Genomic DNA, 19,938 nt, shown 5'->3' with positions numbered 1-19,938 from the left:
ACTGGTGGTTACGCACAAACTCCTGGTAAATGTTCAGCATCGGCAGCAGGATGTCAAAGAGGTCCGCTGAACGAGACACAAGAGGGTTTCATAGTGTAGTGCAAATGGATAATGATTCCTATTTGTAGAATATCTGTTTATCCCATATACGGTTCATACAAGACTGTTAGTACTTTGAACCAGTGGGGGAAGAAGTACATATTTTTGTTAAGTAAAGTACAAATACAGCACCAAAAAATATCCAAGCAAACGTAAAAGTATCACATGAACAACTGTATTGATTTTGATAAAGATTTGACCTGAATTATTTAAACAAAATTGAATTCCTAGTTGTTTTTATTAGTATATTTGTGTTCGTTCATACTTTTACTTTTCAGTCCTTTTCAAAAATGTAGTGGAGTAGAAAGTACAGATAGCTGCTCTCAAATGTAATAAAGTAAAAGTAAAAAGGATACACTTTAAAATGTACTTAAGTAAAGTACAGATACCTAAAATTTAGTCCAGTACTTCACTACTTTTACTTTGTCTGTGTAAACCCTTAGTCACCCAGGTCTGATCCAAAGCAACAACAAATTGTGTGTCTGAAAAACTTCAGAGAATTTTTAGACAGTATGAGATTCCCATCTATTTCAAAACTACAAACACTTTAAGACAAAAACTGGTTCACCCAAAGGACAAAACCCTGAGCCATAAACAAAGTAATGTGGCTACTCCCTTCAGTGTAGTGAAGAGTGTAGTGAGAGTTACACTGGAGAAACTAAACAGCTACTTCATAAGAGGATGTACCAACACCATCGTGGGAGCTCCTCAGGACCACAGTCTGCTGTGCATCACCATCTCTAAAACACTGACCACTCATTTGAAGAGAGTGAGGTTCAGATCTGAGCCAGAGAAAAATGGTTTGAGAGGAGAGTTAAAGAAGCTGTTTTTGTTAGGAAAGAGAATCCTCCTTAACCAGAAATAGGGGCCTGATACATAATCTCTCCCCCATCTACAACTCCATCCTCAAACCCAGAACAAAGAGAACAATATCAGGGTCGTTAAGGGCTGAATATGGTAGTCTCAGCTGAAACTGGAGACAATAGATGTTTACAGTTTCAGTGTAGTTAGCCCCTCCCTTCAGACAGATATAAGGCAGTGTCCAGCAGTAATCTGGCCAGACCTGAAGAAGTGTCTTGGATAAACAGCAAAAATGTCTTCACTGCTGCAATGATTTGTCCAGTTGATAGACTTAAACTTCATCTTTTGCTATACTTTTGCTTTGTTCCGTTCCACCACTTCCAAAAATGATCTTGTGAGATGTCTTTTCCCATATGTTTTGACTTTGGGCAAAATTTTGACTTGGACAAAAAAAAATTAACTTGGACAAAAAACAGAAAAGCTGAGCAAAAAGCAAAAAAATGTTAAATAGTGAATTGCACCATAACCATCTTGAAATGATAAGCTCATGTTTTATTGCAGATTCTTATCTTTACTGACTGTGCACAACCAGCGTCTCGTTTCCTACAAATCTTAAAGTAAAAGATGATGCTCTTTGAAAGTGTTAGCAACGTCTCACGCTGAGATTTGAGAGAGATCATTTAACATCTCCTCTTTGAGTTTGTCAGAAGTAATTTCCAGTCTTTATGCTGCGGTCTCCAAGGCGACGCGTGTGTGTGTGATCAGATTTTTGGAGGGGAAATGTGGGCCACCTTCTGCCCCGGCTGCTCTTTGTCCGACAGACAATGTGCGTGTGTGTGGTGCAGACAGAGATAGGCAAATGAGTGTGTGTGTGTGTGTGTGTGTGTGTGTGTGAATGGAGCCAAGAGACGTCAGCAAGGAGTGACGTGTGAGTGATTACAACGCAAACCCTGGCCGTGATCTCTACAGACACCAGGAAAATATGTGAGCAGTGTTAAGTTAGCAGTAACAAGGAAGTACAGCGTGCGTTCACATTTTCAGATAGAACACAAAATTGGGACTAAACTGGGACAAAATTCATAACCTGTACTATAAAAGGATTAAGCCAGAGTCAGAACAAGTCTATATCTGGACTGGGCTCAAACTAAAACCCAAGAAAGAAAGTGGAAACGCATTCATTTTGAGTAACTTTCAGGTACTACTCGGTTATTGTTTCATTTAAAAAAATAAAAAGAACACATGGCAGTATTTGATCAAGCCAGTTAGGCTTCAAACGGTGCAGAATTTGTGAGAAAAAATAGAAAACACAGCTCTTGTTTTTCCTTCTGTAATTAGTGATAAATAAGTGCAAAAACAGCACAACAAACATACAGCTGTTTTAATCCCTCATTGTGTTTTTCCACTCAGTATAAATTATTCTAGGAGCTCTAATTGGAAAATGTAACTATGTAAGAGTACGTTACATTTTCATGGAAGTATTCATTATTCTTTAAGCTACATAATTCCCTAAACTGCTGTTACTGAGAGATAAACAGATGAAGTTTACCCAGCACTAGGGTGGGCCAGTTGGCGATCCGCGCCTTGAGTCCTTGGTGGAAGATCTCGTGTAAGAACATGATGGTCTCGCTGTAGAGGAGACACACAGACATGTCAGATACAGGGAAATAGAGGCACTATAGTTGCTTCCTGTCTGCACTACCTGCTTGAGTTACAGCAGAAAAAGCATTAGAGAAACACCTGTTGAGGAAAATGCTGCTCACGTCGTCGTGGCTGATGGGCGGCTTCTTGGAGCTGGCGGCCATTCTCAAAGGCCGAAGGAAACAGTTGACGAGGATGTACAGCTGGTGCACGTACCTGCGACCACACAGAGAGAGTTTCACCAAAGTAAGCACCAGATATAACACTAAAAGGGTGATTATAAAGTTCTCATTTTTGTATTTCAAGAAATGAGAATCTGTAATCCCTCATTCGTCTCAGAGTGGTCCAAGTTACAAATGGTTTCAGACGTAGTCATCAGGGTAATGTTTTTGAAACCCAGACATTTCGGTGCCAATCCAGAAGCCAATTTGACTAGAGTCGCAGACCAAAACCATCAAATTGAAAATGGGTTCTGGATGAGAGCCAAAACGTGCAGATGGCTACCTCTGAAGCCATTTCTACTTTATTTCAAGGAATGTTTTTTTATTGCAGAATCATTTTAAAACATTTGGGTTATTGGGTAGTTTGAGAAAAATATGTGTAATGACAAATCTGTTACATAGTGAGTAATGATGATAGTTCTTATTATACTACATCCATGGAGTAAAGTAAAGGCAGTGCAGTTTCAAAACATACAGATGTGGTTTATGATCAAAACTTCAAATACTTGGATCGCATTAATGTACATTTGTTCCTCACTATATCGCGGTTCACCTTTCGTGGTCTCGCTGTTTCGTAGATTTACAGAACGCGTTCAGCCAAATTTACAAGGTTTGATTGCTATCATTTTCATTTACAGTATAGGAAAATGTTTATATTTTTCTTTTGGGCTTGAAAACAGGTCTTGATCTTTGGTTTCATGTTATAATACTGTACTTTTTTTTTTTAATCTACGAAGGTTTGAACTTTGAGAGGGTTTAAACAAGAGAGAAATGTGAGAAAATGTTAACGCCTGTGTGAGAAAAGTGTGTAAAGTGTGTGGTGAGGGGTTTTATATAATAATTGTAAAAAATAAAGCTGATACTGCACGGATTTCACCTATTGCGGGTTATTTTTAGAACAAATGAGGGACCACTGTAGTTGGGTTATCAATGAATCATTTTCCAAATCAGTACTACTCTAAATGTAAATGTATTTCATTACTTAAGCAAAAAAATAAGCCACATAAAATTCTTGACTTTTTCTATCACTTCTCTATAAATGCAAAAGGGGAAGAAGCATATGGATCGCTCTGCACTCACTCCGTCTCTGCCTCCACCATGTTAAACACAATCTGGTTACGTTTCCTCATGCTCTCGGCGTGAGGGGAGCAGATATAATCTTGTACAATGATCTTCCACTTCCTTCGACAGAGCCAGCCTCGCATAAAACTTTGCACCTGAACACAACAAATCAGCTTAAACAAGGCAAAGGCAAAACACACAGACGCAGACGTACACTACACCGTTTACCTTTTTGATCTTTTTAATATCTGGGTCTTCATTATTGTGAGGGACGTGGTACGGGCGCATCCGTTCCTTGGTTTTGTTCAAAGCTACAATCTGTAACGGCATTCGGTGCGATAATTCAGTAAACAAAATACACTTAAGAGTTAACAGTTAGAGTTACACAACACAGATGGAGTCCAAAGTAAAAAAAAAAGTTTAGAGTCAAAACATTTTAACTGAGAATGGTGGAAAAGTTTCGCGACCTGCTTCTGTCCCTGGAGATGTTATTGTTTGTCTATAATGTTAGACAATATGGCGTTAACCTTTTATCTTGCATTTATTCAACTAACTTTATTGCAAAAAAACAGGTGAGCACATGTGACCTTTGACTTTCCCTGCTCGATGATGGCTCATTTTAATGCTGTACTGTTGCACTTTCCAGGCAAAGCTATGACATCTCCATGGAGACAAGAAGGTGGAAGTGAAAGAAGTCACTTTTAAATAGCACCTTCAACACATTGTACACCGTGTCCTTCTATTATGCATATACTGTACTGTAGAAGTGTCTAATGTGGATATTAAAAGAATGGCTGTCTTCATTTTCCCATAGCTTCTCAGTTAGATGTTGAAAATGCACTCTTTATCACCCTGCACACATAATTGGTTGCACTTAACAATTCGGAGGTCCATATAACCTGCGTAGCAGTTATGATTGGCCTTATTATTAGCTTCATTATATTCACATCGATTTGAATGGGCTCGCTTCAATGGGGCACATTTATCACAGGTGCAAAATTAAATCTAAGCTGCATTATTTATTCTTAGTTCCTCCACATTGAGCCAGTCTGATAAGTGTTTGCAATCAGAGCGGTTAGTTCCATCAATTATTCATAAACACTGAGCCAAATATGCAGAAAATACACAAATGAGCCGTATTTGAATGAAACGGAGCACGGACTTCACAATGGCTCTTTTTTTGTCGTTTTTCACAGACGCTAGACAAGCAGATGCCAACTCTCAAAACTGCCATTTTCAAACTACACAGCAATGATGCGATCACAGCGTGCAACTGAACGAAACTTGTTGCTTCTGGGGAGATGTAAAACACAACCAGCATAAACCATTTGCAGACATAACTCCTCCCTAATGCAACATAACCTCTCCAGCAAGCTCTCTTCCTAACCTCTTATTGCACAAATCAAGATGCATAAACATGTCAGCAGCGAATCCAATGGACCAATAACTCCACCTGGGGAGAGCTGTTCTGCAAGCAAACAAGTCTATTATATTGAGAAGCATCATGACACTTTGTAGCAACTGATAACGTAATAACAGCCAATAATGCAATCATTTTAGCCAAGTTTAAATGTAATAAGCCCATAATGTAATAAGACTGTTGAGCCAATAATGTAATAGCTCCTTGCCAGTAATATAATGTCAGAGCCTCTCAAACTTTTCACACCACGTACCACCAAAGAAATATTTGGGTTTCTGAGCGCTGCCAGATCTAAATTAGGTCTATAACAGGACTATTCCAGGCCTAATCTAGGACTAAACCAGGTCTAAAAGTGGACTGCACCATTTCCACCGTAGTTCTAAACAAAAAATACTATAATCTAAAGAACAAAATGTGGATACAATGAACTCTAAATTAGGTACATCCATGAATTGAAGAGCTGTCCAGGGACCACCTGAAGGAGCATGTGTATATGTACCACAGTGGTGTTCTCTGATAATGTAATGTGTATTTCTGACCAAACGCTCACAAAAGGTGAGTCTGTGTTTTCTAAGGAACCTTATGTAGCACAGAGGTGCCCCAGAGTACAGTCAGCTGTGCACTTTGGTTTACATTGTACTCAAACGACTGTGACCAGTATGTAATCAAGTTTACAAATGACAGCGTTTTACTAAATCTCCTCACAGGCCATTCTGACATCAGCAGCCACACATCTGGAGCAGACCATTTTATTAAATGTTGTGATGATCACTACTTACATGTTAATGTGAACAAAACAAAGAGGTTGTAGTGACTGAGGAGTGGATGAGGTAGTGATACATGGACAGACAATTTAAGTCTCAATTGATAACTATTTAGAGGTTCAAGTGGACGATCATATGAGCTGAGCATGTGACGAGTGTGTGTGCCAAGACCAGCATCTATACTTTCTTAGGAGATTAAGCGTGTTTGGAGTCAGCCAAAATATAATGCTGACGTTCTATAGAGCTAGTATAGAGTCTGTGCTAAGGTATAGTGCTAAGGTAATAGTCAGCTGGTTTGGACGCCTGACTGTCAAGTATAGGTCCTTAGACTGGTCACATCATGGGTGTGTTTAATCTGGCTGGACCCTCTTTGAACAGTGAGCTGTGAGACAGGCTCTGATGATCATCAGAGCTCCCTCTCATGTGCTCGACACAGTGTGAGCTCCTGCAGTCTGTGAGGAGATACAGGGCTCCTTTATGTGAAAATAACAGGCATAAAACTCTTTGTGGCCCAGTCCATAAAAATGATTAACAACATGGACTGTTTGTATATTGTCTAGTTTGTTTTGGTTTTTGTTATGTCATGTCATGTCATTCAATTCAATGCAATTCATTTTATTTTTGTGACGCCCAAAATCACAACAACAGTTGTCTCGAAGGGCGTTCATGTTTTGGTTGATGGGGGAAACCGGAGTACCCGGAGCAAACCCATCCAGACACGGGGAGAAACATGCAAAACTCCACACAGAAAGGCCTGGGTGTCATGTCTGTATTTTAATGCTACTGACCTCTGCTCCAAGTCAAATTTCTGCAGGAGGAGTCGGAAACAAATGAAACCTGAAACTAAGCCTGAATCTAACAACTGCAGCCAATACTCTAGTCTCAATGCTCCCCATCGTTATTACATTATGGGTCAAAATTATTACATTATTGACATTATTACTGCATTATTTGCCACTATTACGTTATCAGTTGCTACACACTGAATGATTCAATGTTATAGTATTTTGCAAATTCTGTTGTATTAAAACATTACTTACAAAATATGTCTCGGAGTAAAACTATGTGATGCTACCATTGCCAACATGCTCCCACCTCCACCCAAACTGCACATTTTGTTATATTTCTAGCTTCCTCCTCCACCCAAGATGTACCGGGTAATGACAAATCGGAGTGTGAAAGTGTGTATTTATTTAGATAATTGATTACTTTCGAGGATTTATAAGTAAATTATGACAGAGTTGGGTAAAATTTGTGGAAGTTATTGTTTAGTGTCCCAACTTGTTGCTCAGTGGTAGAACTGTGGCACATGCATTGGACCTACAGAATGTCTGAGGTTGGTGTTTGTTTCCCTCTTTCTTTCCACTGTTTCTCCGTTGATGGGTTTCAGATGACTTTACAACATTCAAAAGCGCGATAATATTTAATAAAGATAGGAGACACCTAAAACAAATACTGTTAAATGCAGTTTTTTGTTGCAATACAGTGAGTTCTTGGGTCTAGTCACTAATAAATATTATCAGATGCAACATTTGTGCATTTATGTTTTGGATATTTCATGGCAATTTGTACAAACTGAAAGCCATAGTAGATATTGTCGAGTTCTCATTAATATAAAATTCTCATTATTATATATCAGTGATGAGCTGTGAAACTGTTACTAGCAGAGGTTAACATTGCTGCATGGACATGGCGAGCCAGAGGAGGAAAGAGTGATGTTTCAGTCGTTTGTCTGTTTCTGGAAAGCAGTAGGCTTCTCCCACACACAGTCACCACTCACTCCCACTCACCAGCATTTTCACACAGAACACACAGGCATGCATACCCATAGGCATATGGCATCTGTAACCGGAATCAGCATTTAGAGTAGCAAGAAAAACACATCCATTTAACTGCAAACCAGCAGCCTTTCACTCAACACAATGTAATAGTGTTTAACATGGTATTGTACAGAAAAGCTCGGGGTACTCGTCTTTATTCTTGTAAATGAGTAAATTGTGTTTATTCCTCAGTAGATTATATTTTAAAAGGAGAAGAAATTGTAATTATAAAACATTTTTATCAAAGGCAAACCCAGAATACTGAGCCTGGTATGTCGCTAAAATGGTTTATGCTTCCCACTTCACCTTGATCTGGTATGATATGCTTTTATTTGAACAGGGACAGTGCACAACAATACATTGACCTTAAAAAAAAACAAAAAAAAAAACAGAAAAGATGTGTGGTGCCAGGTTATAGCAAAAGTACTAATTTCCACCTGTAGTCCCTGTTCAGGCTGATAGTTAAGTAAAAGTTTGGTGTAGATGGATGAAAAACCTCTAAACATATTGTATATACATCTAGTAAAACACATCTCCGCAAATACGCCATTTTTAAAAACATTCAGCTCATACACACACACAATCACTCAGTTTCAGATATACAAATCCTCTTTTTTTCATACACATTCACTAGTGGGTGCAAACTTGCTTTTATATTAGCCATTTCTTTGTCACATGTGCAAACTTTTAAAAACCTGTGCATGTTATAATCTTCTGAAAAAGCTGTTCTAAAGCTGTGCATCTACCAAAAACTCATGTATGTGAATGTTAGCAATGTGCCAAAGGGTTTGTGAGAAGTTAGATACATTATAGTGTAGTGATAGTGTTGTGTAAGGTTGTTTATTTAAGAGCTCTAACATGTGTAGTGAGGAGTTTTGGCAGTTTCACCTCTAACTGAATCATTGCCTGTCACCTCTGCAAAATATAATGAACTTAATCTTAAGTAATTACAATGTCTAAATGTGTAACTCTGGTCTTTGCCCCAAGACAGCTTTATTTTAACCCCAGTAAATGTGTTTCTTTTTGTCCTGAAGCCACAGCTGGCACCAGTTGATGTCCACCACTGGATTATGTAATGCACACATGTGTCTAAATGTGTCCATGTACAAGACAAATGCATTTAATGACACTATTATGTTCTCCATTGTCAGAGCGGTCTAATGAAAATGCAGGGATTATATTTAGCGTGTGTACCTCAGATTTAAGCCTCTCAATCTCCGTGTCCTGGTCCTCCAACTGGGTCCGCAGTTGATTGGCCGCTACCTTTTCCGTCTCCACTATTTGAACCAGGTGGATGTATTTCTGCATCAGGACCTCGCGTTCAATGATGATGTCAGAGTAACTGCAAAAAGTGCACAAATCAAACACGAGAACAATGAGAAAGTAAGACGCTGTTTTGGATTTAAGAGCTATTTCCAAAGGATGAGTAGCTGCCAAGTTTGGAGATCGCTAATGGGGATTTAAATAGATAAACAATAAACAAACATCCTCAGTTGGGAGTAAAGTCATGATGTACCAACCTGGCCTGCTGAATCGCCTCCACCCATTCGTCGCACTCATTCTCCTCCTCTGTTCGCAGCTCCAGGGGTTTCTGACCGTCATGTCCGAAAACAATCTGGAAGTAGTGCTGCAAACAAACAAGAAAAGACTCAGCACACTGTATTTTATATCAATATTGAAAATCGCTGCTTTAAATTCTTATGCTTTTCTCTTTTTGTTGCAAGAATTCTCCATCATTATGAAAGAAACTGTCAAACATGTTGCTTATTTTGGTCTTCCTAAGTATTAAACGTGTTATTTCAGGGTATAGACCTTTCACAACAAGCTGTTATTTTTCTCAGAAGTCGTTTAAAGCGCAGAACAGTCATGTGGTGAGGGAGCAACATGAGCGTTACTACACTAATTACTATTTTTCTCGATCACAATCTTCATTACAGTTTTATTTTTATGGCTCTTATAAATATGGCTTTCAATGAATCATGAACTTAAACAAGACTGGCTTTCAATCAGTGACATTTAACACCAAAAAGTAATATTTATTCAACGTTAAACCCTGCTCCGCTCAACTTTGCTTCGTTTTACTGATAAATGATTGGCAGAACTCCCAATTAAAAAGCCCCAAGCTGATCAACGACTCAAAAATCGAATTAATTGCATTTGACTTTGACATAGTTTATACGCCACATTTGGGGAGGATGGATGCAGAAGACTGTGAGAACATAAAACACAAAGACCCAGAGACACGTTGAGGGGGCTGTGTGCGTCTCAGAGCCACATGACGCTCGTTAAAATGAAGTCTTCCTTTTCCATTAGCCATTAGCGCTACCATCAATTAGCCCCGTCGCTCCTGTTAGCTCCTCACGCCTGACTTCTCCATAAGTGAACGCAAAAATAGTTTACGTACATAACATATAGAGAGCTAGAGGTAATTTTCTGGTGGAGGTTCTGTCGCCTGCTTATCTGTATGAAAATGTTATTGCTTTTCCTATAATGTTCACCCAGTTTATCTACACGGAAACGAGCACCAGGAAGCCACCAATCTGAAACGGGTTTGTAGACTTGTTTGCTTTTTCGTAGACTATGTTGCTATTCAAAATCCTATTCTCTATGAAGATGTTTAGATTACTTTCTCCAAAATGTTCCACGCTATTGCATTAATCTCATCATATGTCATATCTAATGTAGAGGCGACCCCGTTTACAGCGAGAATCCATGTTTTTTCAAGGTTTTTTCTCATGAATACTGATATAACAGGGATACTTTGCGATATCTCAGGGTAGTGAGTTAAAGAGGAACAACACTTTCATAGACTGGAGTTTGCAGCAGCCCACTCCACCTCCTCTGCTCTGATTTAGCATCCCTGTGTCGCTACGGTCCTCCTCCTCTGAACTGGCTTTGTCTGTCTCATGAAAGCTCAGTCAGGCGCTCCAAACTGGTGCCCTATAGCCTCAAGGACAGAACCAAGAACCTTCTAGTGTCCCGGTGCTTTTAAGTCCTTTCCGCTGAGTTGTCTGGGATGCGCACTCTCCCTGACCCTGACACGGGACGAGGCAGGTGTTATATAATGATACTGAATCAGAGATGTCTTTCGAAATTGTGTTAATGTCCAATGGATTTAATGTCATGAACTGAATAGTTATCGGTCAAATCTGCCATCTTTGTTGAAAGGCAACGCAAGCCAAGTTCTTTTGCATAGCACAATTCGTACTCCAAGTAATTTAAAGTGTTTTACAGAATAAAAAAGACATTAAAATCACACAAATCAAAACATAAATAATCATAGCAGCAGGTACAACATTCATAGAGATGCATAAGACAAAAGAATATTTAAAAAGTGAACAAAACACCCGCTAAAACCCCATTCACTGCTTTCCCACCACTGGTACATAGTTATATTTACCGGTTAATAGTCACATTATACATATTTTTGTGTAAACCCCAACTGAAGAAGCCCAGTGAGCATCTTAAAATTGGTTTAAATAACAATTCCAGCCAAAGCAAATAATAATTAACAAAATATTCTGTTGAAAAGTCCTCAAAATGGCCCCTACAAAAGGAAACTCAGATATTTTTGTGTAAACGCTAACTCAAGAAGCCCAGAGCATCTTAAAATTGGTTTAAATAACAATTCCAGCCAAAGCAAATAATAATTAGTGAAATATTCTGGTGAAAAGTCCTCAAAATGGTGCCTATAAAAGGAAACACAAAGCAAAATGGGCCCTAGAAAAGGAAACACACAGATATTTTTGTGTAAACCCTAACTCAAGTAGCCCAGTGAGCATCTTAAATTGGTTTAAATAACAATTCTAGCCAAAGCAAATAATAATTAACAAAATATACTGATGAAAATTCCTCAAAATGGCCCCTACAAAAGCAAACACAAACCATACATAAGTTCGTGTTTCCATGGGGACAGAAAACGTGGCATTATACAGTCACCTATACATGGGTTTGACTGACACATCCTGTCACGTGGCTAATTATACAGGGATGTTAATATGTTGATATTTTGAAAAATATTTGGACCTAGTAAGTGCAAATCAACTGCTACGACAGGGCTTAATGGAACAGAATGGATTTTGCTGTTTGCACACGTTGAACATCTCAGCAAACAGTGATTTAGACGTCGAGAACTGGCACAGGAGCTGTTTATTGTTGTTTTTAAGACAACACAAAATCAATACATTTGCATCAGACTTATACGCATTGAAAAAACACTATAATGTATTTCAAATTTAATCTTGTTTTGTATTTGTGATCTGTCTTAGGGTTTGGTGTTAAGTCTCTCTTTTAAGGTTGTTATGAAACTCTAATCTAATCCATTACATACACAATATATATCTTCACAGATGTATGTATTTCCCTCATTGGGTTCAGCATTAGCCTCGTTCACTTTATCTGCAGTTCGGTCTGGGTGCTGTGGTGCATGTGGAGGAATGTAGTGTGTAGATGAACCGTTAAGACAAGCTGTAGCACCATGGTTCAACACACCAGAACATCTCAAGCTGCGTCTCAGAGCAACATAATACGGCGTCTTTTTTAATACAAAAAGATGCCAGGTTGAAGCCTGAATATAGATAATATTCTAATATAGATTCATATGGGAAGTAGGTGGTCTAAAAGTCATGATTATATACATTTGAAAGTGGAGTTGGATCACTGTTCAGGTCTAATGACGGCTAAAGCCTGAGGTAGTCACTTCATTGAACAGGTATGGCGTATAATAACAGTCATTACCTATTTTCTTTGGTGGGTTTTCTGCAGACTCTGTGCAGCTTGTGTGCCCTTTTTTTCTTATAACAAACCCAATAACACTTTAAAATGTACTGAGAGAGAGAAAGAGATCAATATGAGCGGTCTACAAGTGCAGCTGCAGTTTGTTTTCTCTTGGGAAAGGTCCTGTAAAAATACTCTTCATTTAACCTGTACTGGTGCACTGGTCATTTATCAATTTACTGTCAATAGCAGTGAGCAGCGTTAAGAAGTAACCAAATACTTGTATACAGTATTTTCCAGGCTGTACGTTTTTTCATAGTTTGACCAGGGGTGCGACTTATACTCAGATGCGATTTATATGAGAAATATTAGTTTTTTTCTTCATTATTCTGCATTTTTTTGGCTGGTGGGACTTATACTCAGGTGCGACTTATACTCCGGAAAATACAGTACTAATATTCAGTAATTATATTTAGTTGCTGTTTCTATTTTATATGGTTTTATCGGTGAAGAAAAACATTAATGATCATGAGATTCAGGCCTCAAACTGCACAGCAACAGTAAATAATAAAGGACACGTCTGTTTTGTGGTGTTTACACGTGTGCTTTTTCCTTTTCTAATCAATTGTACATAAATGAACAACAGACAGTGCAACCAACATACAGCTGTTTAATCCTATTTTGTGTTTACTCTATAATATTATACAACTCAGAATTCACAATGCTCTACTCCAGGGGTCTCAAACTCAAATTAGCCGGGGGCTGCAGGAGGCAGAGTCTGGGTGAGGCTGGGCGTATCAGGTATTTTAAATTTTTTCAAACATCATGGCTGTTTTCAACATACATGAGGAAATAGGCCAATTCGTGTGGATTTTATGGATATACATCGTTATTTGTTGAATCTTTTGTGACAGGAGTACACAGCGCAAGTGACACATGGTAAAGCCACACTAACATTAAACTTTCATATCGTCCTGCGGGACACAAAATATCCTCTCGCGGGCCGCAATTGGCCCCCGGGCCGCGAGTTTGAGACCTCTGCTCTACTCTGACTGGGACGTGCAACAGAATACGCCAGAATTCAGTAAATCAAATACGTTGTAAAACTATTCTTCGCACCACTGCTCGTCAGTCACTTGTGTAACTTCTTCTTCCTGCAAACTCCTCAATTATCCAGAGTTGGGACCACCTCAAAATGTTCACTGGGCTATGACACTCGACTTCAATGTAGTGGTGGATGATATTGACAAAAATACATTTCTTAATACACCGATTTGTTCCATTTTGTTCTTCCTGCCGCATTTTCAGAAGGTTTTAATTTAAAACGTATTCGCAAAATGTAACTGGACACATTTCCCACCTCCACAACAAACTACAGAACGACCATACAACGATTATGTAACTTTGACTGTAACTCTCATTATTTATAGATTGTCAGATTTGCACACAATGAAGACAAAGTGAGCATAATGGGAGCAGTGTAAAGTTGTTGACAGAGTGTGAGAAGTGAACAGGAGTGGGGAGTGGGTGTTCTGTATCAGATCCACCAGCAGCGTCTCCTCCTCTCTCTTCTGTTCCCTCAGGGCCTTCGCTGTGCTTTTGTGCCGAGCGTTGTTTTAGAAAATGCACCGTGGACAAGAAGAAAGCATCAACCCATCGCTAGCATGAATATAGACGTACAGTATAATATTATTACAATACGATACTAGAGGAGATAGCTGTTCATTAATTTATGCTACTGTCCTGCTAATGCAATTGTTCAAAATACAAGGTGAAGATTTGTGCAAACTACAATGAAATAGTAAAATCAATGTACCAAAAGTCGCTCAAGATTTTGTGGAAAAATACTGGGCTGTGATGACTGGAAGTAGGAATTATTACATTATAAAAAAAAAGCTTAGTGTTATTATGTAATGACCTCAAGCACAAAATCGCAGATACAAGCAGTCAAAAAATGAGAAAGAACCAAGCGTCTTAACTTGCATTTCATTTACAGTGCCCACAAACTAATCTCAGGTGCCACTTTAGCCTCTGATTGGGCCAAAGAACTGGTCCTGAACAGGTAACATCGCAGAAAAAAACAGAAATCAAAGACTTTTTAGTGCAAAATCAAGACTAGTTCTGTCCACGGTCACTGACAAACCAAGACCTGGCATAAAATGAGTTTCTAATGAGGGTCTACGCTTGATTCTGATTGGGTCTGCTCAGAGAAAACAAACGCTTTTGTTAAGAAACCACGCCCACCAACAGCTCACAACACAGAAAAGAGGAAGTAGACGAAGACTGGACATTTGACGGAACTTCCTTATGCTCGTAAAGGCATAAAATTTGCCTTCGTTAACATGTACTATTGCTGTTCGTAATCAAATCCACATCACCACTTTGTTTAACCTCCCTTCATTGACAGCCCGTGCTCTTTAGAATCAATTTCATCCAGCTTTTGTTTGTTTTAAAGTGTTTGAATGGTGTTGCCCTCGTACCTCTCTCCATCTTTGCACTTCTGCGAGGTCTCTCAGGTCAGCTCCTCCTCAGTGTGCCACAGAGACCCGAAGCTCAGAGGGGACCGGGACTTTGTAGTAGCAGCAGCAGCAGCAAAACATTATAACAAGCTGAGTCTGTAGACTTTTAAGCCGACTTTTTCTGTAACTGTGTTTATATCACTTCTTAAAACGCATTTGTTCACTCTGGCCTTTGACACAGTTAGAGAAGTGACATATTTTCATTTTCATTTTATTTATGAGCTTATATTCTGTTTTAATGTAATAATTCATTTCTTCTTTCTTTTTTTCATTATTTATTTATACAGGGGAACCCAATGTGAGCTCTTGGTTTCTCTTTTTCAGGGCACCCTGTTTAAAATACAATACAAACAGAAAAAACAAACAAACACAGACTTATAAAAGACATTAAAAACTGGTGCAAGTATGTGTATAAAAGTTGCAATTGTGTCACCAAAGTATCCAGTTTTGCTTTTCCTTGAAGATTATTCCATTTTTGTGAAGCAAAACAGCTAAAAGCCCTCATTCCCGTCTCAGTTTTGGTCCAGCTAGTCCTCAGCCTTATGCAGTCATGTTATCAGGTATTAAATGTTCTGGTATTAATGATTAACAAACGGGTGACGTATTGTGGCTGTTTTTGAAGCCGTCCTCTTTAGATACATTTCATACAGTGCTGCTTTAATTGTTTTATTCAATATTGTAGCAGTTTGTTTAATGTGGTTGCTTTGAAAGTGGATCGTTTGAGGTATCTCACATACAAACCTGTGTATTTTGCTTTATTAAAGCCTAATATATGCAATTTAAATGGTGCTTACCACATGTTAAACCCCTTGAGGCTCCTCTCGTATAATGCATCACGCTTTATTTTAAGTGAAAATAAACCTAAACCTAAGTAGTAGCTGCATTATCTGTGCATGAGCCTTGTGTCCCCATACGTACTGTATTTTCATCATTGTAGACAAGGGATTACCTGTTTGTATTTGAAGATTAAGCTGGCTTGTTCCACAGAGCCACATCTGTCCTCCCACTCAACAAAAAGCAATATGTGTATTTGGCATCCAACCCTTTTTCCTTCTGTGTCTTCCAATGCCGTTTCTCTGTGGCTGCACTGCCAAGAGGGATACAGACACAAACCTTAAAGGATGCTGGAGTTTGCTATGACTCCCACAGCGCGACAGAAGCAGCATGCGAACGTATCATAAATCTGTTTTACTAGTCAAGAGAATTGCTTGGCTACAGCCTCTAAAAGCCCGCCGTCATGAAGCACGCTCAGGCAACAACAAACACATATACAATAAACCCATAAGCACACTTTTGATAGAATACACTGTTAACAGGTTTCTCTGTTCACCTGTGGCTGCAAGGGAGGGACGATAAAAAGATTATAGTAAGGTTTGGGCAGGACAGTTTTATATCTTTATTTCAAAATTTAGAGATTGATACAGAACAAACACACTTTAGAGCTACAGTCCATTTTACCAGCAACTACAAAGCAAAACTAATACAACTATAACCTACAACTATACTTAAATAAAGACTGGATAAACTATAGAAGTGGATATTTCTTACCATAACTTCATAGCGTACTGTACTAACAATTATATATGATTTTGTCTATGCATTTTTTCTGAATTGGGGTCAGTCAATACCTGGTTTGCCCACACGAAAGAATTTATCACTCCAATAAACGCACATCTTAAGACAAAGGCCACAAGCTACTACACAAACACATTTTTACTGATTAAAAAGACAATTTCCCCTCTATTGGACACATCAGGCAGCTCCTATTTTCACCAACGTCCTGGAACTAGAATAGAAACCGTCACCAGCTGTCTAATTGGACATCAGACAATCGCTTTTCCAGTTCAGCAAAAACAATTGAAAACATCCCCTTTAATGAATGCAAATTACAAGTTAGACAATAGCGGAAGTAATTTACAGTGTAGAGATCACAAATCTGCACCAAGAAACTGCAGGGATCAGGATGAGGTCAATGCACTTTAACCGCAAACAACATGACATCTCACAGCGGCAAAGATAACGCACAAACGTGTAATCTGTCCATTTATTGACCCTTATTGACCCAGAAATAACAGGAATATTTGTCTTTGTGACTTATCTCACAACTACAGATTATTTGATCAAATCCTCCACTGATCTTTCCGGAAAAAGCAACATCAGCATCTGCAATGAACCAACAAGACAACCTTTTCCAAACAATTACATGGGTTTACTTTAAAATCAATCTGTAGTATTAACTTTTACAACGCTGCTTCAGTTCACAGCTAAAATATTCAATGGATCATATTTGGATTTTTATCTATATATAGTTTTTATATAGAGATTTTCTGTCCTGAAGGCATTATCTGATAGGAAAGTTGAAGCATACAATGGGAAAAGAGGCTGGAAAAGGAACCCAAAACACAAAAATGGGAACTTACTACCATCCTTAAACCTCTACACAACCAGCAAACATGATCTTGATAAAATCTTAACGATAAATCAAATCTATAAAGCAAAAGCAGTCCTCAAGTTTGGTCGTCTGCTCCCCAATCCTCCGCTACTGGTGTCAACAAGGCGCACAGCTGGAAAATGTACACGTTTACAGCAAACTGCACAGTCAGCAGGCTGAAGAGAGGCCGATGCACAAACAATTCAAGACGAGAAGGTTTTACATGTAAATAAAGGATCTCTATAAACTATTTTCAGTTTGAAATCACTCTAACTTTACAACGTTACTGTATTGAACTGTGAGTAATGCAAACCACAGAAACATTTAAACGATTATTCATTGTTTTTAGTAGATCAACCTATATTTTTTTCATTCAAGTTTTTATTTTAACTAAACAAATGTAACGATTTAATGAATTTAATGATTGGGGAATAGCCGTCATCTTGCCAGTGGTCTTGAGCTCTGTGATGCTACGAAATCAATAGATTATCAGGATGGTAGGGATTGTGGTAATTACTCTCATATCTGCTGGTCTTTGCCATCACTAGTGTAAGGAGACAGTCACTGTGGAAACCATTGAGACCTCGCTCTGTCCATCCAAACACAAAAGAGGAGGGAAAAGGCCAAGAGGCAAGCCATGAGTTATTTCAGGTTGGTTATTTGTGTAGCAGTTGTGGGGGTGTGATAAAGCATCTTTGTGGTCGCACCAATCTGATAAAAAAAACTACCAAAAAAACACAAAATCTAAAAGCTTTTACAGCATTTACAGTGCAGGAAATGTACCAGTTAATGCCAAATCAAATACTGCCATTGAGAAGGAACAAGCATGTTATTTCTTATTTCTTTTGAGTGGAGGAGTCCATGTACACATGCTTAAACTGAGGGCAGATTGAAAATAACCCTAATTAAACATCACAGCTGTAGTGTGAGCCAAAGACAGATGGGTCTGGGGCATTCTGCAAAGAGGAGAACTAAGACATTACAATTGCAGATACCAGCCACAATATTTTTCATTACACAACATAAAGTGTGAGTCCAAATCCTGAATCTAGTTTCATCATCAAGGAACCAATACCTGAGTCTGAGAAAAAGGAAATGAATAAATGTTTATAGAGAGAGCATTATTTTAGGATTAATAGGATCATAATCTGGACTTTCACAAGTTACAGAAGGACCAGCCTTTTCTACCTCCTGAATCTGAAGCTCAGAGGAGCACACACATGCATACACACACACGCATGCATACACACACGCATGCATACACACAGACACACCCCGACACCCCCCCACACACACACACCCCCACACACACACACTGCCCCTGCAGCTCAAGCTGCATGTACAAATGGTGATTCAAATGTTTCCTAGCAACAACAACTACCTAAATGTTAGAGCAACAAAGTGAGGGAACTTCCAGGAGCAGAAAGACATTTAGCCCCCGTTTGTCCAAATATTTATCAAGTAGCTACTGAAAGTTTAGTTTCTCTCTTAAGTGCCAAACTGCAGCACATTGAGACTGACAATATGCTGTGGAGACTGCATCAGGCTGGAGGCTGGAGGCTGGAGGCTGAGAGATTCAGTAGCACTGGACAATATAAGATGACCAAGTCTGTGTTTTCTCACTGAAACCACAGGGGAGAAAAGGGACTTTTGGTCCAGGGACAGTTATAGTCTAAATGATCCATCCTTCTCCCACACACAGCAACACAATCACCTGTTGATTTGGCTCACCAGAAGCTACTGCTTATGTCACACAACATTGACACGGCGCACATTTGGACAAAAGACATCATACGAGCTTCACTGCCTGGTCCAGGTCTCACCTGTTTGTCCATTAACTCTTTTCCTGTGGAGGACATCTTGGGTGCTGGGGTGCGCTCGCAGGTGCATCCTTCCAAAAGATAAATCCCGGCGGGTCGTGCGCTCTGTTCGCCCTCAAAGTAGAAAAGTAGGTTTTGGTAAAGGGCAAAAAACTTTTCATGCCAGCGACTGTTCTCTGTTGTTTTCTTGGTCAGATAGCCCCGCTTCGTGCCCTCTTTACGCGCCACCGCGGACAGAAACAGCGCGTGGCCTTCGTTATAACGGACGCTCTTCTGCATCTTGCTTTTCACAGGAGGAAAGAGGACAGAGCTGGGATCCCTCACTGTGGCTCCATGTTCACAGGAACAGACTGGAAACCTTTTCCAGAGAAACGGAACGCTCAGCGGTGCCAAGGCGCGCGTAAAAGTTGATCCATTTTGTCGTAGAAAGTCATAGCAGTGAGTGCAGTGCGCACTACGCGGAGCCCATGATGCAGCCACAGAGTGAAACCTGCTCCAGAGTCAAGAGCCAGAGGCGTCGCCACGCGGGGAAGCCCTCCACTGGATACGGGTGCCACGAACATCCACCCAGTGGAGAACACGTCCTAATCGGCTTTCACCGGGGTTAAGTCTCGTGCGCGCACAAAC

General features: G+C 39.4%; 1 protein-coding gene across 1 annotated transcript in view; it reads right to left on the bottom strand.

Moving 5' to 3' along the window:
* Positions 1 to 19,914, bottom strand: part of LOC117376072 (ras-specific guanine nucleotide-releasing factor 2-like) — a 20,554-nt gene extending 640 nt beyond the window's left edge. The window contains exons 1-8 of the mRNA XM_033972475.2: positions 19,315 to 19,914; positions 9,346 to 9,452; positions 9,020 to 9,167; positions 4,050 to 4,139; positions 3,840 to 3,976; positions 2,638 to 2,754; positions 2,447 to 2,526; positions 3 to 66 (exon numbers count right to left, since the gene is read on the bottom strand). Of these exons, the coding sequence (XP_033828366.1) occupies positions 3 to 66; positions 2,447 to 2,526; positions 2,638 to 2,754; positions 3,840 to 3,976; positions 4,050 to 4,139; positions 9,020 to 9,167; positions 9,346 to 9,452; positions 19,315 to 19,590 (1,019 nt within the window). The 5' untranslated portion in view covers positions 19,591 to 19,914. The remainder of the gene's footprint in view (positions 1 to 2; positions 67 to 2,446; positions 2,527 to 2,637; positions 2,755 to 3,839; positions 3,977 to 4,049; positions 4,140 to 9,019; positions 9,168 to 9,345; positions 9,453 to 19,314) is intronic.
* Positions 19,915 to 19,938: the final 24 nt, after the last annotated feature.

This window comes from Periophthalmus magnuspinnatus, chromosome 9 (genome assembly GCF_009829125.3).
Source record: "Periophthalmus magnuspinnatus isolate fPerMag1 chromosome 9, fPerMag1.2.pri, whole genome shotgun sequence".
Classification (NCBI taxonomy): domain Eukaryota; kingdom Metazoa; phylum Chordata; class Actinopteri; order Gobiiformes; family Gobiidae; genus Periophthalmus; species Periophthalmus magnuspinnatus.
The sequence above is the reverse complement of the archived record's forward strand: the minus strand, read 5'-3'. Positions and strand labels throughout refer to the sequence as shown.